The sequence below is a fragment of the Plectropomus leopardus genome, chromosome 20 (assembly GCF_026936395.1).
Source record: "Plectropomus leopardus strain MGB_pleo_1.0 chromosome 20, ASM2693639v1, whole genome shotgun sequence".
In the NCBI taxonomy this organism is placed as follows: Eukaryota; Metazoa; Chordata; class Actinopteri; order Perciformes; family Serranidae; genus Plectropomus; species Plectropomus leopardus.
This window is the reverse complement of record NC_142195.1, coordinates 5,359,126-5,379,101: the sequence shown is the minus strand read 5'-3', so window position 1 is coordinate 5,379,101 and position 19,976 is coordinate 5,359,126. Positions and strand designations below refer to the sequence as shown.

The 19,976-nt window shown below is 37.9% G+C and overlaps 1 protein-coding gene across 1 annotated transcript in view; it reads left to right on the top strand.

The window, feature by feature from the left end:
• Positions 1 to 19,976, top strand: part of LOC121960063 (netrin receptor UNC5D-like) — a 296,895-nt gene that overhangs the window by 242,485 nt on the left and 34,434 nt on the right. The window contains exons 8-12 of the mRNA XM_088070697.1: positions 9,198 to 9,372; positions 10,419 to 10,586; positions 14,766 to 14,930; positions 15,259 to 15,291; positions 17,419 to 17,604. Coding sequence (XP_087926823.1) covers positions 9,198 to 9,372; positions 10,419 to 10,586; positions 14,766 to 14,930; positions 15,259 to 15,291; positions 17,419 to 17,604 — 727 coding nt within the window. The remainder of the gene's footprint in view (positions 1 to 9,197; positions 9,373 to 10,418; positions 10,587 to 14,765; positions 14,931 to 15,258; positions 15,292 to 17,418; positions 17,605 to 19,976) is intronic.

Genomic DNA, 19,976 nt, shown 5'->3' with positions numbered 1-19,976 from the left:
CCACTTGTGATCCAATCACCCAAGACGCATGTTAATTCTGAATGTGAACGGGGCCACTGTAACACAGCACAATTGAGAAATGTTCTGACAGGCATGCTAGTTTTCATCATGAAATTGTCAGTATTGTAACAGTAAGTAACCTTGATCTGAATTTCAGACTATGCCATGTTGGGTCCTTGAATTTAAGTGCATTGGGGCTGGAAAGTTGATATGATCTTTAAGAATGTTTGGGAACATGGGGTACATCAAATTAGTCCGTACATTTCCTACAACAATAGTGATGTTTAGTGCATCAATAATCACTACACACTAATACAATAAATACGTTATTCTGAAATTCTGCATGAGTAGTTTAATTTTTTGGTACTTTGCATGTTTTTTATGCTTTTGAACTTAATAATTAACTTAATACTTTTGAACTTCTGTTTAAGTAATATTTTGCACTTGTAATAATAATATTTCTACACTGTAAGTTAGGTACTTGATCTGAGTACTTCTTCCACCCTTTGATTGTGATTAGGGTGGCTGGTAACGTTTGTGTACGCTTGCCACAAGTGCTCACCCTGTTTTCTTATCTATTAATTAAATATCATCAATATTTTTTCCATAAACATCTTCAGTATCTTAAATGTAATATCAAAGCAAAAACACAGTCAGTATTGGGAACAGGGACAGAAAACATCACAAACACGTAGCATCTTAAACACTTCGACAGTGTTGCAGAGGGTGGGCGAGTGATCCTTAGTGAAGGGCAGATCCATACCGCAGTAATCAATACATCAACACTCAGGCACAGCTCACTTGTTATCGATACCAACTAAAAAGGATTGATTAGAAAGTTGTTGTGTTTTTAAATGTGGTTGCAAGGTTCTGGTAGATATTAAATGCACTAAACTAGTGCATGTTTGTGCAACTGAACAGACTCTGGTGATACAATAATCCCAGAGGTCCACACCACAGCCGCCCTCCTTCAGTCTGTAAATATCACAGTATAGTAATTGATTTTGAGTAGATCTATAAAATGGGCTTATTTTATTATTTCTTGTTAGACTGACTTGAGAAATCTTTCTCCTTTAGTGTAAACTTAATATTTAGACATGTTGGTACTTAGATTGAACTTAAATAACATGTTATATATTACAGTAAAAGTAAATGGCCTCGTGTGATGTATATTACATTTACATTATTGTGTCAGAATTGCTTCCAGAAATTGGTGTGAAATGCAGCTGCCCATAATGATACTGCATGGTACACTGCTTATTGGTTAGACATTATTCTGCCTTTGATGATCTGGGCACAAATAAGCTGATAAGCATTATTTTTCACTCACTGTTGTAAATATGTTAACTCTAAATAAGTAGTGTTGGCAGTGATTTGTATAAAAACATTGTTGAATGAGGTATTCTTAAAGCGGCAATAGAGATTTTGGTTTAGATATTTCTTTGTGAAGTTAATGCTGATTGCGCAATTTAATGGCTATGAAATAATGAGACCTTTGGGGTTTAGATTGGTTCCCTATTAGCCTCATTTTCACCATCCAGTTCTGTCTGCCAAGGGGTCAATCTCCCAGGAATGTGAAGGCTCAATTTCCAGCACAAACCACGTGCATCAACCATTGCATAACCAAAACAGGAAGACAAAATTGCTAGCTAACCCCAGCTACCAAACACTAATAAAGTAAGTTCAAAGTAAGTTCTTTACAGTTTGGTAGTTTGGTAGTTGTTATACTCCAAGAAAAGGTATAAATATCAAAATATGCTCAAGGTACATAAGGACAAGTACTCAATATGCAGTATAGCCTGTTTTAAAGAAAAGTATCCATATATTTGCGTGGGAACCTAGACATTGCAGACAGGTGTTTCTTATGCATGTTAAATAGAATCCTCCTGGTGCCACTGCACACTCCCATTATGCTTCACAGTGAACAAGTTAGTTAACTGAGAAGGTAAAACCTTGTGTTTATGCCGCATTTATAGTTGTACTTTCAATGCCCTTTGTATCTTGCACTAAGCGCTTTATTCTGCATGGCTTTCTCACTCTCAAACAGCCTAATTAAGCCAAAAGTGTATCTCCTATGTAGGAGATAACACCCCATAGGTAGGAGATAAGAACCAATATGTAGGAGATAAAATCTCATATGTAGTTGATAATATCTCATATGTATTAGATAGTATCCTGTACATATGAGATACTATCCTGTACATAGGAGATAATATCTCCTATGTAGGAGATAAAAATGTTTAACCTTGCTTCTCAGGGCTTCTGTACTTTATCCATGAGTATACATCATAATTTATCAGTAGATTATATTTTTTCCTAATACTTTGAACCTGCAAAGAATCTAAAACTTATAAATGTGCAGGAGTAAAAAGTACAATATTTCCCTCTGAAATGTAGTTGAGTACAAGTATACAGTAGCACAAAATGGAAGTATTTAAGCAAAGTACAAATAAATACAATGCACTTAAATACAGTATTTGAGTAAATGTACTAACAGATGGAGTGGTACCATTGAGTGTCAGAGAGCACTACAATGTGATCCAGTCACTTTGCAATTAGTTGCCAAAATGGTTGGCGAGTGGCACACGCTCTTTTAGCAAATGATAAAGTAATGATAACAGTTTTCTTTGTATGTGAGAGGTACTTTCTGGTAGAAATCTGTGCCTATTAAGCAGATTGGGTACCATTGATGTGACTGATCCACAATTATTACAGTTTCTTCTCTCTTCTCTCATAAAGAAAACTATTTCCTACTCAAGTATTTTGATGTGAGAGAGTGAACAACATAAAAAAAAAATGATTGTTTGCCATGAGCTTATCGCCAAGTACCATATTGGCATACTGCATCAAATGCTGCTGACAGGGATTGTCAATATGGGAACAGGGCTTGTGCCAAGGTTTAGAGTGAGATACAAACAGCAAGAGAGGAGGCAGGCTTGTCACAGAGGCCACTCTAGTAACAACCTAGTGTTTATAATGTACCTGCAGAATGAAGCTTTGATAGTGTTAATGTACTGTAATTTATGTTGTATACAACATTATCTGCTGAGCTGGACAACCCTACAGTTATAATATCATATAGGTGTATTGTATTACATTGTAAGGTTGTTATTTGGTTCACCACCTTCATCCTGCACGCATACAGGTCCATGATTAACCCAAAAATGAATGCACATCACACTGTCTTTATGTCTTCTCTGCATTACTCTAATAACTGATTAATGATACAAAATAGACAATAGTTGCACATTTTTCCAGCTCATTATTTCTACTCACTAAGTGGCTATAGAAATTAGATTTGTCATTGTAAGAAATGTTTATAATGTACTTCAGTGTGGAGCGTCTCTGAATATCTTGCTTCAGGCAATGCATTTAGCTTGACTCGGTGTTTCCTGAGGTGGCATTATTATCCACTAAATGTTGAAATATATTTAATTCACACAACATAATGGTTAAATCTTGGTACCTGTCAAGTTCAATTTTCGCACTGCTTTATAAATATGTGTCCCTCCTGAATATGTGATGGGAGAGAACAAAGGCTTGGGGGTTAATTTTCAATTCAGTGAATTTCCGCGCTTTATATTTCTCCATCATACTTGTTTATAGCTGCCCACTTCATGCAGGAAAATAGTTTTTGAGTTTTACTTGTTTTTTTCTTGTTATGAATGGAAGTTTATTTTCAAGTAATTTTCAAGTTATTTCAACATAATATGCCTGAGTAGAGATAGCAATTTGTGCTTGAATTGATATACAGAGCGTGTAGAAGCACAACTGACCTTATGACACTAAACTTGTATAATTATAAAAGTTCCCCTTATCAAGTAGTTGGTGACCAGTAGCTTCATCCTCCTTTAATTAATGTGACCTTTTCTCACATCATAACAACACATGAAGTTGCTGTAATTTAAAGGAGCCCTATACTATATTCAGAGCATTAATATAGCAGCAAGCCACTCTTTGCTATGTAAAGATATAGTGGAGTAATGTCATCTTGAGCAGAGAACGAATGCTGCCTCTGTGTGTGTTGTAACCCGAGCTTCTCTGTTTTCTGTTCTGGTAAGCCAGGTCTGCCTGACAAGCATGTGTGTATCCCACTGGATAGCTCATCGGCACTGCTCTGCGCTGTGCTCATATGGCGATTTTGGGCAGCGTCATCACAGACGTGTTGCCCCATTAGCTCTGTCAGCACTGCTGCTGATGTTAAGCCGCACCATTAGCTGCTAGCCACCGGCTCAGCTACCTCCATGTTGAAAACAGTGTCCAGACAACTCACACACTTTGAATTTCACAAGAGGCAAGGAGCTCTACACAACAATCAGAAAATTAATAAAGCAGCAAATTGGTTTTTGCTGTTTAAAAGTATAGTGGAGTAATGGCACCCTTACTGGAGAATGAAGTCGTCTACCTCTGTGTGTGTTGTAACCTGAGCTTCTCTGTTTGTTGTTGTAGTAGACAGTCCAGCTGCATGTCACTGCATGTGAGCCCAGTATGTGTGTCTGACTGGCTAGCCTCTGCCAGTGATTTGCACTGTGCTTATGCTGCTTTTATAGCGCTGTTAGCCCCACTAGCTGCTAGCTGTAACTACCTCTGATGCAGGCTTAAAGGGTAGGCAACTCCATCCCCATGTTTTGCGATTGTACCTTTTATACAGAATGGTGAGGCGGCATAATTGTCTGAAATGCCCACCTTAAAGAGGTCGAGTAAAAGGAGCTATACGCTGTGAATATCATAGTCTGCATTGCATTCAGAGTAAGGATATATAAGTAAAGCAATTTAAGACTGGAGCTGTAGTATGCATGATTTTGTTGTGGCTTGTATAACAGCAGATATCCTGTCATTCTGTTCAGAAAGCCAGCTGTTGGTTCATTATTATGTAATGGCTTCCAAAGACTTCATCTGTCACAATGTCAGCTGATTCCTAGTCTCACATTTGGCCCCTGCTGTGTACGAACTCTCCCATCATTTCAGATCCTGCCACTCCCTCCTGCCACCTTTTCCCATCACAAATCCTCCCCCTACACACCTGTTCCCACTTCCCCATCACGCCTTTAGCATATATACTGTCCCACTTCCATTCCTTCTCCACCAGATCTTCTACTGTGCCTCCGCTTTAGTGTTCCAGCCATTTTCTCTGACTGCTTGCTTTTGACTTTGGCCTGTTTTCGACCTCGAGTAAACTTTTTTATTTTACCGGCCCGCTCTCAAGAGTCGTGCTTTTAGGGTCAAACCTGTTTTTAAAAGAGCCTTTACATCGTCTCTCTGTGACATCAGAGATGCCTTTTAGGGCGAATCTTTTGGAATACTGCAGACAATACACAGACTGCGTATAATGTGACCCTGGTAAAAAAAAAAACAAAAAAAAAAACAACAGAGCTCACCTCTGTCATCCCTTCACAAAAAAGGCTGCAGTATTTGCAGAGAAGGTGATAAAGCACAGACCTCCCACTTGTCAAGGTTAACTCCCCACTTCCCAGATAGCGGACAGGGCGGCAGTGAATTAAAGAAGGCAAACTTTTTTCAATTAGAGGATGAACCAGACTTTACTCTATTTGTAGGACTATCAGACCTCTCTAGATAGATAAATAGATAAGGCAGTGTGTCAGTGCTTGAAGCAAAACACAAAATTATAATGTGATTGCTTGAATAATCCTTTAAAATGCATAAAAGCAAAATAATAATTGCTATGATGAAACCACGAGATATGGGTAAATTTTGAGTGATTGAAATAGAAATTTTGCCCTTTTTTCCACCATGGCAGGTTGAAACAGACTGCTTTCATAATTGAGTAGATTAATGGTGGCAGCTGTGGAGAATGTAATACGGCACGGACGGCAACACACAGCTTGATTAGACATTGAAGGTGTGAAATAGTGAAAGGCAAAAAAAAAAAGAATTATATAAAGACCTGGATTGATAGAATGACCGAAGCAGCCCACCACTGTGGCTGCTCGGTTTGTCTTGAAAGCTGTGGAGCCAAATGATGAAAAGAGTTAAATTAAAGGCACATGATGAAAGACTTCTAGGGCCATCAAAAGGAGAAAAAAACGTTTGCGACAACATGACTCCTGATTTATTGATTTCCCGGCTCAATTTTTTCATCCGGGGTGCTTCGAAAGAGCAAAGCAATCTCTGAGTTTGTTGGCTGTTGTTATATTCCCTTGGCAAATGGACAGTCTCTATACACATACACACACACACACGCACACTTGAGTGCAACCCCATGCACAAACACATGGAGCTCCCAGTGGGGAGGAGTTTTTAATCCATAAATCCATAAAGCCATAAATCAAACCCCCCTCCCTCCTGCCCTAGCTCGTCTCCCTCAATGAAAAGCTCAAGCCAGTGGCACATTACCAGCAATTTACAGGGCCAGTCATGCAAAGAGAGGAGCATCAACATAGCGTCCTTTATTTTGTAACTCCTTATTACTTTCACTCACCACACAGACGCTACATTGGATTAGAAGATGAGACCTACCTACTGCATTACTCCCTCTGACTGGGTGTCATTCATGTTTACCACAAAGCCCTAATATTGCAATCAGAATAATCTTCAATGTCATAGTAAAAATATACACATTCTGTGGAACTGTCTCTGGAAACACCCTTAAAATGAGAGTATAGCGTTAAGTAATACTGTCACACAATTTCCTTCGATCATGTATTTAAAATTTGTTTCATTTGTTTCAAAAACATGGGGACAAAGCAATTAGAAATTTAATAAGAATTTATCCAAATATTGGTAAGGAAAAACTGAGAAGGTATTACCTGAAAATTGGCAACAAAAAGGACAAAAAAAGTTTAAAAAAAATATATATATATATACATATATATATATATATATATATATATATATATATATATATATATATATATATATATATATATATATATATATAAATAAATTTAAAAAATAACTTTTTAAAAAATTATAAAATAACATTGCCTGGAAAGAAAACTTCTTAAAAATGATAAAATAATTCAGTAAAATAATTTTAATCTTTTAATTAAAATAATTGGGATAATTATAGATGTAGTTGGGCATTTTTCCCAGCTTTTGTAATAGATAATTTTCTAATTCTATTTATTCCCTCCAATTTGTGGGACAATTCTTGCCAAGTTGCTCATTACCTTCTTCTCATGAAAGAAAACAAGCATTTTTTTTTTTCGGTTTCAAAAGTTTTAATACTTGTAAAAGGCGTCTGAATGCAGAAGAGAAAAATTATGTTGTTCTAGGTTTCAAAGGGTTAATGGCTAATCAAAATAACTGTAAAAATCAATACAAGGGCATACATATCTCAGTGTACTATATAAAGCCCGCTCCCATTCTCTGTAAATAGTCTACAATAATGGATTAATGGTTGAAATGTGGTTATATTAAAAATATTATATGAGATATAAAAATATAAAAATATTCTGATTATGTATAAAGACTGAGTGCAATTAAGTCCTGTCCACACCGGAGGGGAAAACAATGACTTGCATAAAGGTGTCTGCTATAGACTGTATATCAAGATGGACAGCTATATGACAGCTCCCCAAAAGTGAAGCCAAAACACCTCAACCCTCCCCTAGTGACTGGCTGCATTATAGCTCATAAAGCCCGCCCCCTCCATGTTAGTGGACACGGGACAAACTAAACCTGAAAGTACACATCAAATACATTTTTACTAAAGATGCTTCCTGTCTTTTCAATTAGTTATTATCATGCTGAAGTATGTTCAGATGTTATTTTTACTACTAAGTTTGGTTTTAAATAGTCATTTGATGCTATGAAAAGCGTAGCGTCAAATGACTCCGGCCTCGGCCCTTTGCTGCATGTCATTCCCTCTTTCTCTCTCCCCATTTCACACTTGTGCTGTCCTATCAAATAAAGGCAAAAACACCCAAAAAATATGTTAGAAAATGTGTAAATATTCAATACCACCAAAATGACACATTTTTTTTTTTTTTTATAAAAAATTTATATTACATTTGCTGTATTTACAAGGTTACCAATTATTAAGAATTCATCATAAACGGGGTTTCACAAAGTTAATGAAGTTTCACCAAACTCAACACCTCAAAACCTGAGATTTTTTAAGGTTGTTTGGTGCTTTTACAAAGGATAACAAAGAAATGGTTAGATTGTAAGCCAAACGCATCAAATCAACCACACAGTAATACTGATCCAACCCAATGTTCTCTTTTAGAAGAAGTTTCAGAAGTCATGTTGCACAATATTGCATGTGGCTTCAAAAACTAAAATGATAAACAACTCATTCATTTTACAAAAGGTGAAAACTCGGTGCACAAAGGCACTTTCTTAAAGTCGCACCGGAGAGACAGACAGACAGACAGGTAAGACAAAAAGCAGTGGACAGGCATGCAGACATGGAGAGGAGAACTGTGTATGCACTGCAATGCTTGAAGTGTGTGTGTGCGCGTGCGCGTGTGTGTGTGAGTGTGTGAAAGAAAACACATTTAATATTCCAGCAAACTAAAGTTAACATGCAGATGTAGAAGTACTCATATCTTTTTTTCTTTTATTTATCTTTTAAGTAAAGGTAGCAATTCTACAATGCAGTAACTAATACTGTAACTATTTTTGCATCAAGTGTCACTTCAGCCAGTTATTCAAAGTTTGCAGTCCTTCAGTTAGTAACTTTTAAAAAGCTGAGGGGGGTTATCTCATTATAATTATTAAATTATTAGGGCCTGCTTTAATATTACACACACTCGCATTGTCATGCACGCAAAATGCGCTTTTCAAAATCAGGCTATAAAAATATTATATATTAATATTATTTTCTACTATCATTGAGTGTAATTTTTTAACCAACATCAGTAAATATATATATATATATATATATATATATATATATGTATATATATGTATATATATATAGAAAGACACCCAGAAATAATGCAAGCATGTTTTTATGCTTTGATGCCTGTGGGATCAAAAATTGCAGTTTAAATGAGTTTCAGCTGGCACATTTTTTGCACTTAACACTATAAACAACTTTGTTTACACAGTATATTTTAGACTGAGCTGTAAATTCCAAGATTAAACAAAAATACACTATCTTGCCAAAATGTATGCCATATGCATGAACACAGCCAAAATTATAAAATTAAAAATGAAGCATCAAAGTATTGGAAGTTGTCTACGTGAAAGCCTTTTAGTTACTCGTGCATGTACTCTGCTGTTTTCAGGTGGAATGGCTAAAAAATGAAGAACCTCTCAACTCTGATGGCGCCGTTGATACAAGAGGCGACCATAATCTGATCATCTCCGAAGCCCGCCTCTCTGATTCCGGAAACTACACCTGCGTTGCCAACAACATTGTGGCCAAGAGACGCAGTGCCACAGCCACCGTCATAGTCTATGGTAAAATATTAAACTTTTCTTATTTGTATGAGGTTAGATCTCAGCTAAAAAGATGTGACAGTATAATTCTTTAGGTTTGCAGTACAGATGATCAAAACAATGTCAAACAGCTTTCCAGTCTGCATCAAAATATCAATTTCCACTACAGAAGCAGGCTGTCAAATTGGCACCTCAAGCAGATCCCCCAAAGTCATTAATATAAAAAGCACCGCTCAACCGCAGCGTGTGGTCGGTTTTTTTTCTCCACACAAGAGTCTATTGAGCAGGTAATGGGCAAGTGATCCCTCATGTGTAAAAACAAGGAGACACAAGCACAATATTTACAAGAACTCAATTATTAATGATGGAGAGGCAATGACGTGGGCTGTCACAACTCCCCGGCTTTAATCTGACACTGCTGAACACCTTGCAGCCAAACGCTTTGTATACCTGCAGGCCAACAGACACTGTTTTCAGCATTTTACAGTCCTGTAGAGAGCTCTGCAGAGACAAAGGAGAAAAAGTGAAATTATAATGTCAAACTCACACCACCTTTTTTTCACACCAGAGGAATACCTTGTTAATTGGAATGTTTCAGAGCTCATTTTACTGACCTTTTCTCCTGTTATTTTTATGTTTTTAGTGGAGGACGCTTAGCCACTGCAGATTTTCGTCTAATTCTTTCTGACAGCTCATTGTTGAGGCCCATCAATCATTAACTTTCTTAATGCTAATGAAGTCTAGACAGGCTAACTACTCCCAATAGCCTCTGACAGATGTACAATGGTTGAATACTAGTTTTTCTTCCCATCCTATGACAGCAAATGAGCTGATTAGTCAATCATGCAGCATTATTTTAGGCAACAAATCACAGGAGGAAGTAGAGAGGGAAGACACCATTGATCCTCTTTATAAAGACACCTCTGTTCCTTTGTCACTTTTGAGTGAACCCCTGTTTTTGTTTTTATTTACAACAGAGAATATACCGTCAGCGACAGAATGTAGGCCAGCTTTCATTCGTGTGGTGTCTGTTCATCCCTTTTATTTTCATGCTATGGCTCACGCAGTGAACGGAGGCTGGTCATCGTGGACAGACTGGTCTCCCTGTAATGTGCGCTGTGGTCGTGGTGTGCAGAAACGTTCTCGCACTTGCACAAATCCAGCTCCTCTCAATGGGGGAGCCTTCTGTGAGGGCATGTCAGTACAGAAGAGCACCTGCAACACACTGTGTCCAGGTAAGCACAAGCACACACTCTTCAAGCTGTTAGTGTTTGTGTGTTAGCTTGAAGGATGCTGAAGTATTTTGGTGTTAAGTCTCTGCACTATAACTTGCATCTTTTTTGTATGTGCATGTGTTTGCATAAATGCATGTTAATTTAATACATAACTGTATATCTTCCTTTTACAGTAAATATGCAGGTTTTTGTCAAGCACTGTTAGTGCACATATGCAACGCACCACATTTGTACATAAACCACACTGTAATTTGACAGTTTGACAAGTTAATTTACTTTAAATCTAGGAAATTGCCTTGAAAAATGTAAGTAATTATAACTGTTAATCTTAATTTATCTTCACTTTATATGTAATTGTTAAAGTTACTTAAAATGTAGTCATATCTACTCACTTTTAGGAAGTTGTTGCAACTTAAAAAATACAAGTTTAATTAAATCAGTCTTCATAGTCATCATTCTGCTGGTTACATACTAGTCAGTCATATTTGTATCTTCTTAAACATGTTAAGAAAACTCGCTGATCTCCTATCTTCATCAAAACCCTCTTCATCTCAATCAAGTTAAGTCAGATTAACTTGATTTATTGAAGTTGCTGACACAGGTAATTTCACTTGTCATAGTTGCAGCAACTTCACAAAATTAAGTAAATACAGCTCAATTTCAAGTAAACAATTACAGATGAAGTAGACATAAAGACTTGTAGTTGTATTTACTTTCATTTTTTCAGGTAATTGGTTTCGAAGATTAATTTAGGTAAGATCAACTTGTCAGATTTTTCATTGCACACAATCGTGAAGGCTACAATTATGTGGTCAGTTTACTGACAGGAGTAAAGAAGTGGTATAAGAACTGAAAAGTTAGGCTGATGGATGGGTCAAACAAACACAAGACTTTCCCCAAACAGATTGGCGATTGTGTCCCATGTAAATCTAATGATTTTGGCCCTTTGCTGCATGTTACATGCATACATATATATATATATATATATATATATATATATATATATTTCTCTTTCTGGATGGGGCTACAGCTGCATCCCATAGTGCAACCCTGTATTGTATAATGACAATTAATCCCAGTATATTTGTATATTTACTGGGAGTTATGTGCTGGAACTATTTTTCAGCTGGACGCAGTGACTTTCTGGAGTCTTGTCATCACTGTTACTTTGCCTTACCAGGAAACAGTGTGCTGCACAACCGTCATAAATCCACAAATTGTTGTTTACACTTTGGTCTTTGTATGGATGTAACAAACAAGATATTACTTATTAAGTAGAAGGACACTCGCAGAGCGCAGACCTCCACCAAGGCAAAATGCCCCTATAAGCAATATTGAAGGTGCAGTATTCCACAATCAGAACGTTAACATTACAGCACACTATGAATATTCATGTCCCCACTTGCTGGCTCTTTACTACAGTTCTGCACTGCCCACTATCTGCACAAGAGACTGATAATCATATGAGGCGGTTAGAACTGAAGATGCCTCTCTCCTGCATGCCAGCCGCTGCAGGATAAACAACAGTAAACGAAAAACATACCAAAGTTCCAGCTCACACCAGCATTCCCAGGTTGACACTTATTTTATTGACAGCTTATATTAAAAACAAAACCCTTTTTGTTTTGTGTGTGCTGGAACTTTGATTTTCTTTTGCTACAAAGCCAGTAATTTCCCCAAAATGTTGAAGTATCAATTAAAAAGACCATAAATGTGACAGAAAGTAAAGGCAACAAAATGGTCTCTCTGATCGATTACTCAAGAGAGTTAAAAGCTTCTGTCAGGTGATTTTATTACCCATAATTAACAGAGGAAGCTGTCAGTCTCAGTCTAAAAGCTTGAGGTAAGCTCTGCAGTTAGCAGTGAAGGCATTTCATTTTTCCAGTGCTGATAGTGAAATTGGTTTGTATCTGATATCTAATGCAGTGTACTTTTTAAAAAACAGCAAATGAAGAGAAAACGGTTGAGAAAAAGAAAACGATAAAGAGAACTTGAGAGAGAGAAGCAAACAGGAGCTCAGCATGTGAGAAAAAGGGCAGAGCAGCAGTTCCACTTATCAAAACGTCTGTGTAATCTGCGCTGCCCAAGTGTTTTTTTTTCGAGACAAGCCTAAATTTATTATTTCAACCACAGCACCAGCATAAAGGGAAATGTTCATCAGGTTTAAGAAAAAAAAGTTATCAGCAGAAGGCAGTGCACTCCTCCAAACATTATCTCCTCTTTGCCAACTGCCTCCTTCTGAAGGATTCTTTCTCCCGCATCAGAGTTTTAACATAAACAGGGTGCATTTGCGTTTAGATTAGCGGGAAGAAGGGAACCTTTAGAGCATTTGGAGGTGGAAAGGAGACTTGATGGAGTACGGCAGAAGCAGAGTGTCTTTGTGCTCCGAGTCAGTAAGGCGGCACAACATTTTGGCACCCTGAGGAGGAAAATGTTTCTGTGAAGTTAGTGGTGCAGCCGTTACCTTGAAAGTGTTTTTCCAAAAACTCCCAGAGAAGTAATCAGCTAGGTTTGAATCTTTTATAAACAGCAAGAGAATCTTTGTTATGTCATTTTAAAAAAAATCTATTTTCTGTATTTTCTTTATTCTTTTGTGCTTTGCTTTGAGTGTTTTGTTTGCACATTGAAGGGATGACAATGTATTCTAGCCTTGCATTCTGCATGTGGTGTCTATGTAAATCTGCTTCCTTGTTTTCTTAAAGGGACGGCTCAGATTTTTTGAAGTAGGGTTGCATAAGCTCTTATCCATAGCTCAGTCTATTACATATAGTAGATGATGGTCAGCATGTCCCCAGTTTGGAGAAGTGGGCTAGAGTTCAACACAGAAGCTAAGCAATATACTGCTATGGATGGGGGCAAGCAGTAAAATGTATTTTAGCCACCTTAAAGTCCAACTTTAAAATAAAGTAAATATCTGTTTAAGTGTACACTATATTGAAAGTATTTTCACTGCTTTACCTTGGCACAGACAGCCCAGTCCAACAGGGGAGCCATTAAAGGCTTCAGTTCTCTATCCATGTTCTCGTCAAAGCCACCACACTCCATTGACAAAAGTCATTTGTTTGCATCACTTTAGTCAATTGGAATTAACCTTTTTAAATTCCAAAATCCCAAAATAACACAAACAAAATAGCTGCTCGAGGCAGCGGTAGATCAGCAGCTCATGTGTTCAGCGATGTCTGTCTGTCTTTGAAGAGAGCAATGTAACGGCTTCATTTTCTCATTGAAAATCACTGTCTGACAGCGAGGTGCAGCAGTGAAAATACTATTAATGTAGTGTTCACTTAAACTGATATTGAATTTTTTTTAGGTGGTACTTTTTATGCCATGACCAGAGGCATTATGTATTCAGGTTTTCCTTCTGTCCCTCCATCCCTCCTGTTTTCATGGATGCAATATTGCAAAAACAGAAGGGACAGAAAGACAGATGGACAACCCAAATACTTAATGCCTTTGGAGGTAGTTTCTTCTTTGGTGGTGTATGGCTTTGCTCTTGTCAGTAGGAACTGGCTCCCTCATAATGCAGCAGGAGCTACAAGAGCTGTTATTGCATCGCATAACTCTTCAAAAGCTGAGCTGATCATCTGGGAGTTTTTAATGCACAATTCCTCTGTGAAATCGTGGACCCTTACCTCCCAGAAATCCCTCATCCGTGGTCCCTCCCACATATAAGGGGCCCGCCTTACAATTATGGCTCTCATAACACGCCTACGTCGCCTTGGATTGGAAATAATGACGGTTAGTGTGGTGGCTGCAATAGAAATAAAGCTGTTGATGTTTTGAACATCCATCGCCTTGCTTCTTGGAGTGTTATCGCCAGAGGAGAAGATGCATAACATCACTCAATGGAAACGCAGTCTTCTCTCAAGTTATCGACATTTCAAAAATATTGCTTATGTTTTGCGCAAATCTGTAATGGAAACCTGTCTAGTGTAACTTTGCTGATTTGCTGAGGCATACAACTGCAAGGCAGCAATTCTAGTTAGGTGGCTAAAATATATTTATTTGCTGACCCATCACTTAGCTTCCATGTCTTTCCCCAGTCTGCTTCTTCAAACTGGGAACCTGCTGACTGACATCTACTGCATGTAATACACTGACTATGTATGAGTACCTCATAAAACCCCACTTCAAAATATCCAAATTATCCCTTTAAACATCTGTATCTGCTTCCCTCAGTGGATGGAGGCTGGGGAGAGTGGACCGAGTGGTCAGTGTGCAGCACGGACTGTGAGAGGCAGCGCAGCAGAGAGTGCACCGCTCCAGAGCCCAAACACGGAGGCCGGCTGTGCGATGGGGTGGCGCTTGCTACTGACAACTGCACCGGCGGCCTGTGCACACAGAGTGGGTAACACCGCCATCTCTCTCCACCGTGTAACAATGAGGAAACGATAGCTTAGTGTCATCACTGTCAGTCCCATTGTGTTCAGTGACTATGTCATTATAGATTTACTATTTGTAATTTTTGGCAGTGTGGGGCTAGATCATGATAGTCATTATAATCATGCTCATTACCAGCGCCATCATCCATCTTCATTATTCATCCACCTCACTTTACATACAAAACACACAGCGCGCACAGGCATGGATGCACCCACAAGGAGTAATTAAATAAGATTTGTAGCATTCAAAAAGGTCAAAGAGAAATTCTGATGTTTCTCTGTCTTTGCAGATCGAAAGTTGCTGCATGATGCGAAGCCACAGGGTGAGTTTCTCCTCTGCTTCCATTACTTAGTGTTATATTATTGTAAAGATATCACTGCCCATAACCATGGCCTGGAAGAAGATTGTCATTTAGTTTATACAGTGAGCAGACAATACTTGCGATTGATTGGCTAGAGGGGGTCAGATAGCCTCACTGCACTTATTTAGTTTCATCATCACCTTTTTTTATGTTACTTTAACTTGCTTGTTTCAGCTGTTGCTAGGCTACACGGTTTACTTTTTACTAGTGTTGTAGCATAAAGTCCATGTTTGACAAGAATAGCGCCTGCACTGTGTTTTTTTTTATTAAGGACCCTGATGCACCAGACCTTTATCAGCAGGATGAACTGGCAGTAAGTGAGAGAAATATGTCCGACTGGTGTTTGAGCCAGGCTAATCAGTAATTTTTACCCAAAGAGAGCGCATTGCCACAAAATAGGAAACAATACTTATTTTCTGATGGCTGGAAAGCAGCCATGGTGTAAGAGGGATAAATCACTCTGACAGTTGGGTTATGAAAACTAACACACTCTGCATGACTCATAGTGAATTCTCCCTTATTTAGAATAGAGGCGAGAGTTTTTTCAGATGTTCTGACAGACAGGTAGAATACAATATGTTTGAATAATATGTGGAGAATACAAGCATTTTTTTTAAATATGTTTATTCATTGCATGTATTTTAGCAGATAAGAAAAGAAATGTATTTCCGTTAAAAGCATTGGATTTCCAGGCTGGTTGTGATATTGGTGTCACAGAGAAGATGTGTCTGACTGGTGGTTGTTCTCTTATTGCAGCTGAAATGATTAGACAGAAGACTGGAATGCTTACTGAGTGTTTTCCTCCAGCCTTGACATCCATTTTTACAACATTTGTAATAACATGTGGGATCATGTCATTTGTCTATGTACGTAGACAGTAATTGAATTAAATACCCTTTACTCCTGTGTTGTTGAAAAATGACATTGTAGAATATTGTGCAGGTACAATAATCTTAAAGGGACAGTTCACCCCAAAATCAAAAACACATATTTTTCCTCTCACCTGTAGTGCTATTCATCAGACTGTTTTGTTGAGCGCTGGAGATAGTTTTCATTTTTGGGTGAACTGTCCCTTTAATAACAGTTATGATTAATGACAGCTCTGTCAACTGAATCTTCTGCATTATTACCTCAGTTGTTTTGCCAGTATGCTGTAAATTTCCACTTAAACCATTATCCTTGAATACATCAGGTGTAGCATTTCAAGCCAAGCAGCCTGTGGTTTAATGCTGTATATCCACTGCTTAATGCATTATTGCTGTATGGGGTAATGGGCCATTTATGAGTTGATTACTGCTGCATAGTTTCCTACCTAAGCCACAGGCACATGTTCTCCTTATTGTCCTTTAACACATTTATGTATTTCTGTTTGTCAGAAACGGGAAAAAGAATGCAGCCAGGCTGCCAAAACTTCCCAAGCCCCCAATTAACCTGCTACTGTAGCTGTTAATGCCGCTCTGCATATTTTGTCAATTTCTCCTCATTTGAGCTTCAGGCTACTTAGAGGATTTCTCAGCATGTCCTGTTTCAGCGCAGATCTCATTATCTTTCAAGAACAAGCTAGCAACCCCTTTATTTCCCACTCATTCTTTTCTCTTTGTGGAGTTGGATGCTGCAGTACTGGTGGGACCAGATAGAGCATAATCATTGCCGATGAGCTAATTTAATGAATTGGTTTTGTCACATTATCCCAGCGGAACGCAGAGTGCCTCCAACACCAGAGCCAAGCAGTGTTTGAAATGACAGTCAGGTGCTGGGTTGATTATAATCGCCTTCCTTCCGAGGTTCCTCATTAGTAGCTTTAACACTCCACGATGGAACAATGAAGCTGTGCATCAGGAGGCAGGGCAGACAAGGAATAGAAAACAAAAAAAAATGCACTAAAGTAGTTTGGAACCAAGGTAGACTTGCCTCCTATAAAAGACTTTCATATCTTTAAGTCAGCCAATGTTCCTCAGCAACACACATTTGCAGTTTATTCTGGGAGAAAATGTCTCCCAGCGTCCTAATTAAGCGAAGAAGACATAGAAAGCAAAAGCGAAAAGAGTGGCTTAAAAATCTCTCTCTTACTCACTCTTCCTTTCCAAGGTGTGGAGAGCAGCAGTGATGTGGCCTTGTATTCAGGCCTTGCTGCGGGGGTGGTGACAGTGGTGCTGCTGATCATTGCTGTCACTCTTTACCGAAGGAGCCAGAGCGAGTACGGTGTTGATGTCATCGACTCCTCCGCCCTCACTGGGGGCTTTCAGTCCTTCAGCTTCAAGACCTCTCGTCAAGGTGAGCCACTGACTTTATATGTGTTTTATAAATCCGATTTGCACTCAAAATTGAGCCATGAAATGCTACATCCCACTGTCAACATAGGCTTCCCACCACAGACTGTATCCATGAAGAAGTGGACAAAAGACTGTTACTCGTGATTGAAATAATAGAAGGTAGATAGAAAAGAAATGAAAAGACAATGTTTTAAATAATGATATAATATTTAACCCTTTGAAACCTGAGCAAATTGGCTTTATTTGTTTAAAAAACATGGGAAGAAGGCAATAAGAAGCAAAATAAGAAATAACCCAGAAAAATGACAAGGAAATGGTTAAGATTAAAAAATTAAAAAAAGAGAGAAAATGACCTGAACCTTTACTTAAAAAAATTTTTTAAAAAAAGAGACCTGGAAAAAGTGCTTAAATTGTTATAGTTCTGTAATATGTTTTTTAAATTATAATCATGACACCTGGCTGTAAATATCGTTTTTATCAATATCATTTTTATTTTTTATTTTATTTATTTTTATTTATTTAAGGCAGCCTGCCACAATAAAACGTGTTACTTCTTCTGCTAGGTCTAAAAGTTTGCATTCACCTACAGCAGCTGCTCCTCTGATCCTTTTTTTACAACTTACATTTTATAGACTAAACAGTTAATTGTGAAAATAATCAGCAGATAAATAGATAATAAAAAACAATGTTACTTTCAGCCCTAGTATTACCAGTATAGTGTATAGAAAAGTATAGCAAGTGGTGTGGATAATATCCTAGTGTGTGGTGCCGTGTTAGTTGATTTAATTAATTCATTAAGATATGCACACTGTTTGACTCCTGCATAATTACACTCAGCACAAACCATAAATTGAAGAGAGCAGAGTTGAAACACACCTACCATTCCTGCTGCTGTATGATAGCCACAGGTAGTTAATAAACTAAAAGAGAAAGACCCCATACAGTATATACTGTAGACCCCAACAGCTGTGGTTTAATTTAGTGATTTAATTTAACTCTGTGCAGACTTTATTGTTTTGATATGCATTTAAACTTATACTTGGTAATAAAGTTTTCCAACCACACTAGGAATCTAAATGACTTTAGAAACACATGAAAGGGGTTTATGTGGTTTTGAAAAGCCTCTTCACCACCTAAAGATACAAAAAGTTTTCTTTGCTCTTGACTTTGCAGTAAGAGGTTGTTAAAACGCAGTTACAAGCAAGTACTAAAATTGTTCTCCACCACCTTATTTGCATAAATACAACCCCAGCTGTGCCCACCTTGGCACAAGTGGCTTCATCTGGATCCTGAAAATGACCAAACAGAGACAAGCACAACTGGCATTCAGTGCACATACCTTGAAAATACAGCATTAAATGTGCTTGCTGCAATTCTAAACGGATTTGGGAGTCAAGTGTGTGGGATTTACAGAGATATATTGGCAGAAATCGAATATAAAAATATTTTTTCTTTAATTTTTTGTCACCTTAGAATGAACCCTTTAAGAAGCAAGTTTATGGAGGCTGCCATATTGCCCCAACGTGTTTCTACAGTAGCCTAGAATGGACAAACCACCAGAGTTAGTAGCCCCTATGCAAGCTAAGCAGCATTGGAAAAACATTGACTTTTGACATGACAGGGCTTTATTCAGTGTTTTTATCGGTTTAGTTCACCTGGCCTTTTTGTTTTGGAGAGGGAGACACCACTGTGGCTTATTCGGCCCCTGGTAAAAATTTCCTGAACATCTGGATCTTAAGTTATCAGAGCAAAAAGGGGAGCACACATTAGCAGATGCTAGGCTAGCAGCCCACCTGCATCAAGACGAACAGTATTTGTTTCTTAAGGCAGAGTGTAAAAGTTAAATACATATTAGTATGTGCTTTGCTAGCAGTCCATCTGCAACAAGGTGAATGTCGCAGAGGAACACTTATTTGTATCATATTCTTTATTCAGTGTTTTTACAAGTTTAAATCACCTGGTCTGTTTGTCTTAGAGAGGAGGAGACTTCTGTGAATAAACTTAGCCCCCGGTCAAAATCTCCAGTGAACACTGAAGGAATTTAAACCATGAGTTCACCCTTGGGACATGGGCATATGGGTTAAGTTTTAGCTGGTTGCAAGCTGCAATCCTGACCACTGGATGCCACTAAATGCTACATAGTGCTTCTTTAATGTATATATCATTAAAGGTCATAGTCATAGTCAAAAACATAAGAATTTGGGTTGTTTTATTATTTAAAACTGAAAAAATAAAAAAAATGAAACTGAAAAGTAGCTTTTTAACTGCAGTCACAACCACACTGTTTTAATTAGTTTTATGATTCAAAAGACCCTGAAAATCTGTTTGAAATCAAATTAGGTCTGCACTTTTTTTCCTCGTAATACAGTGAGG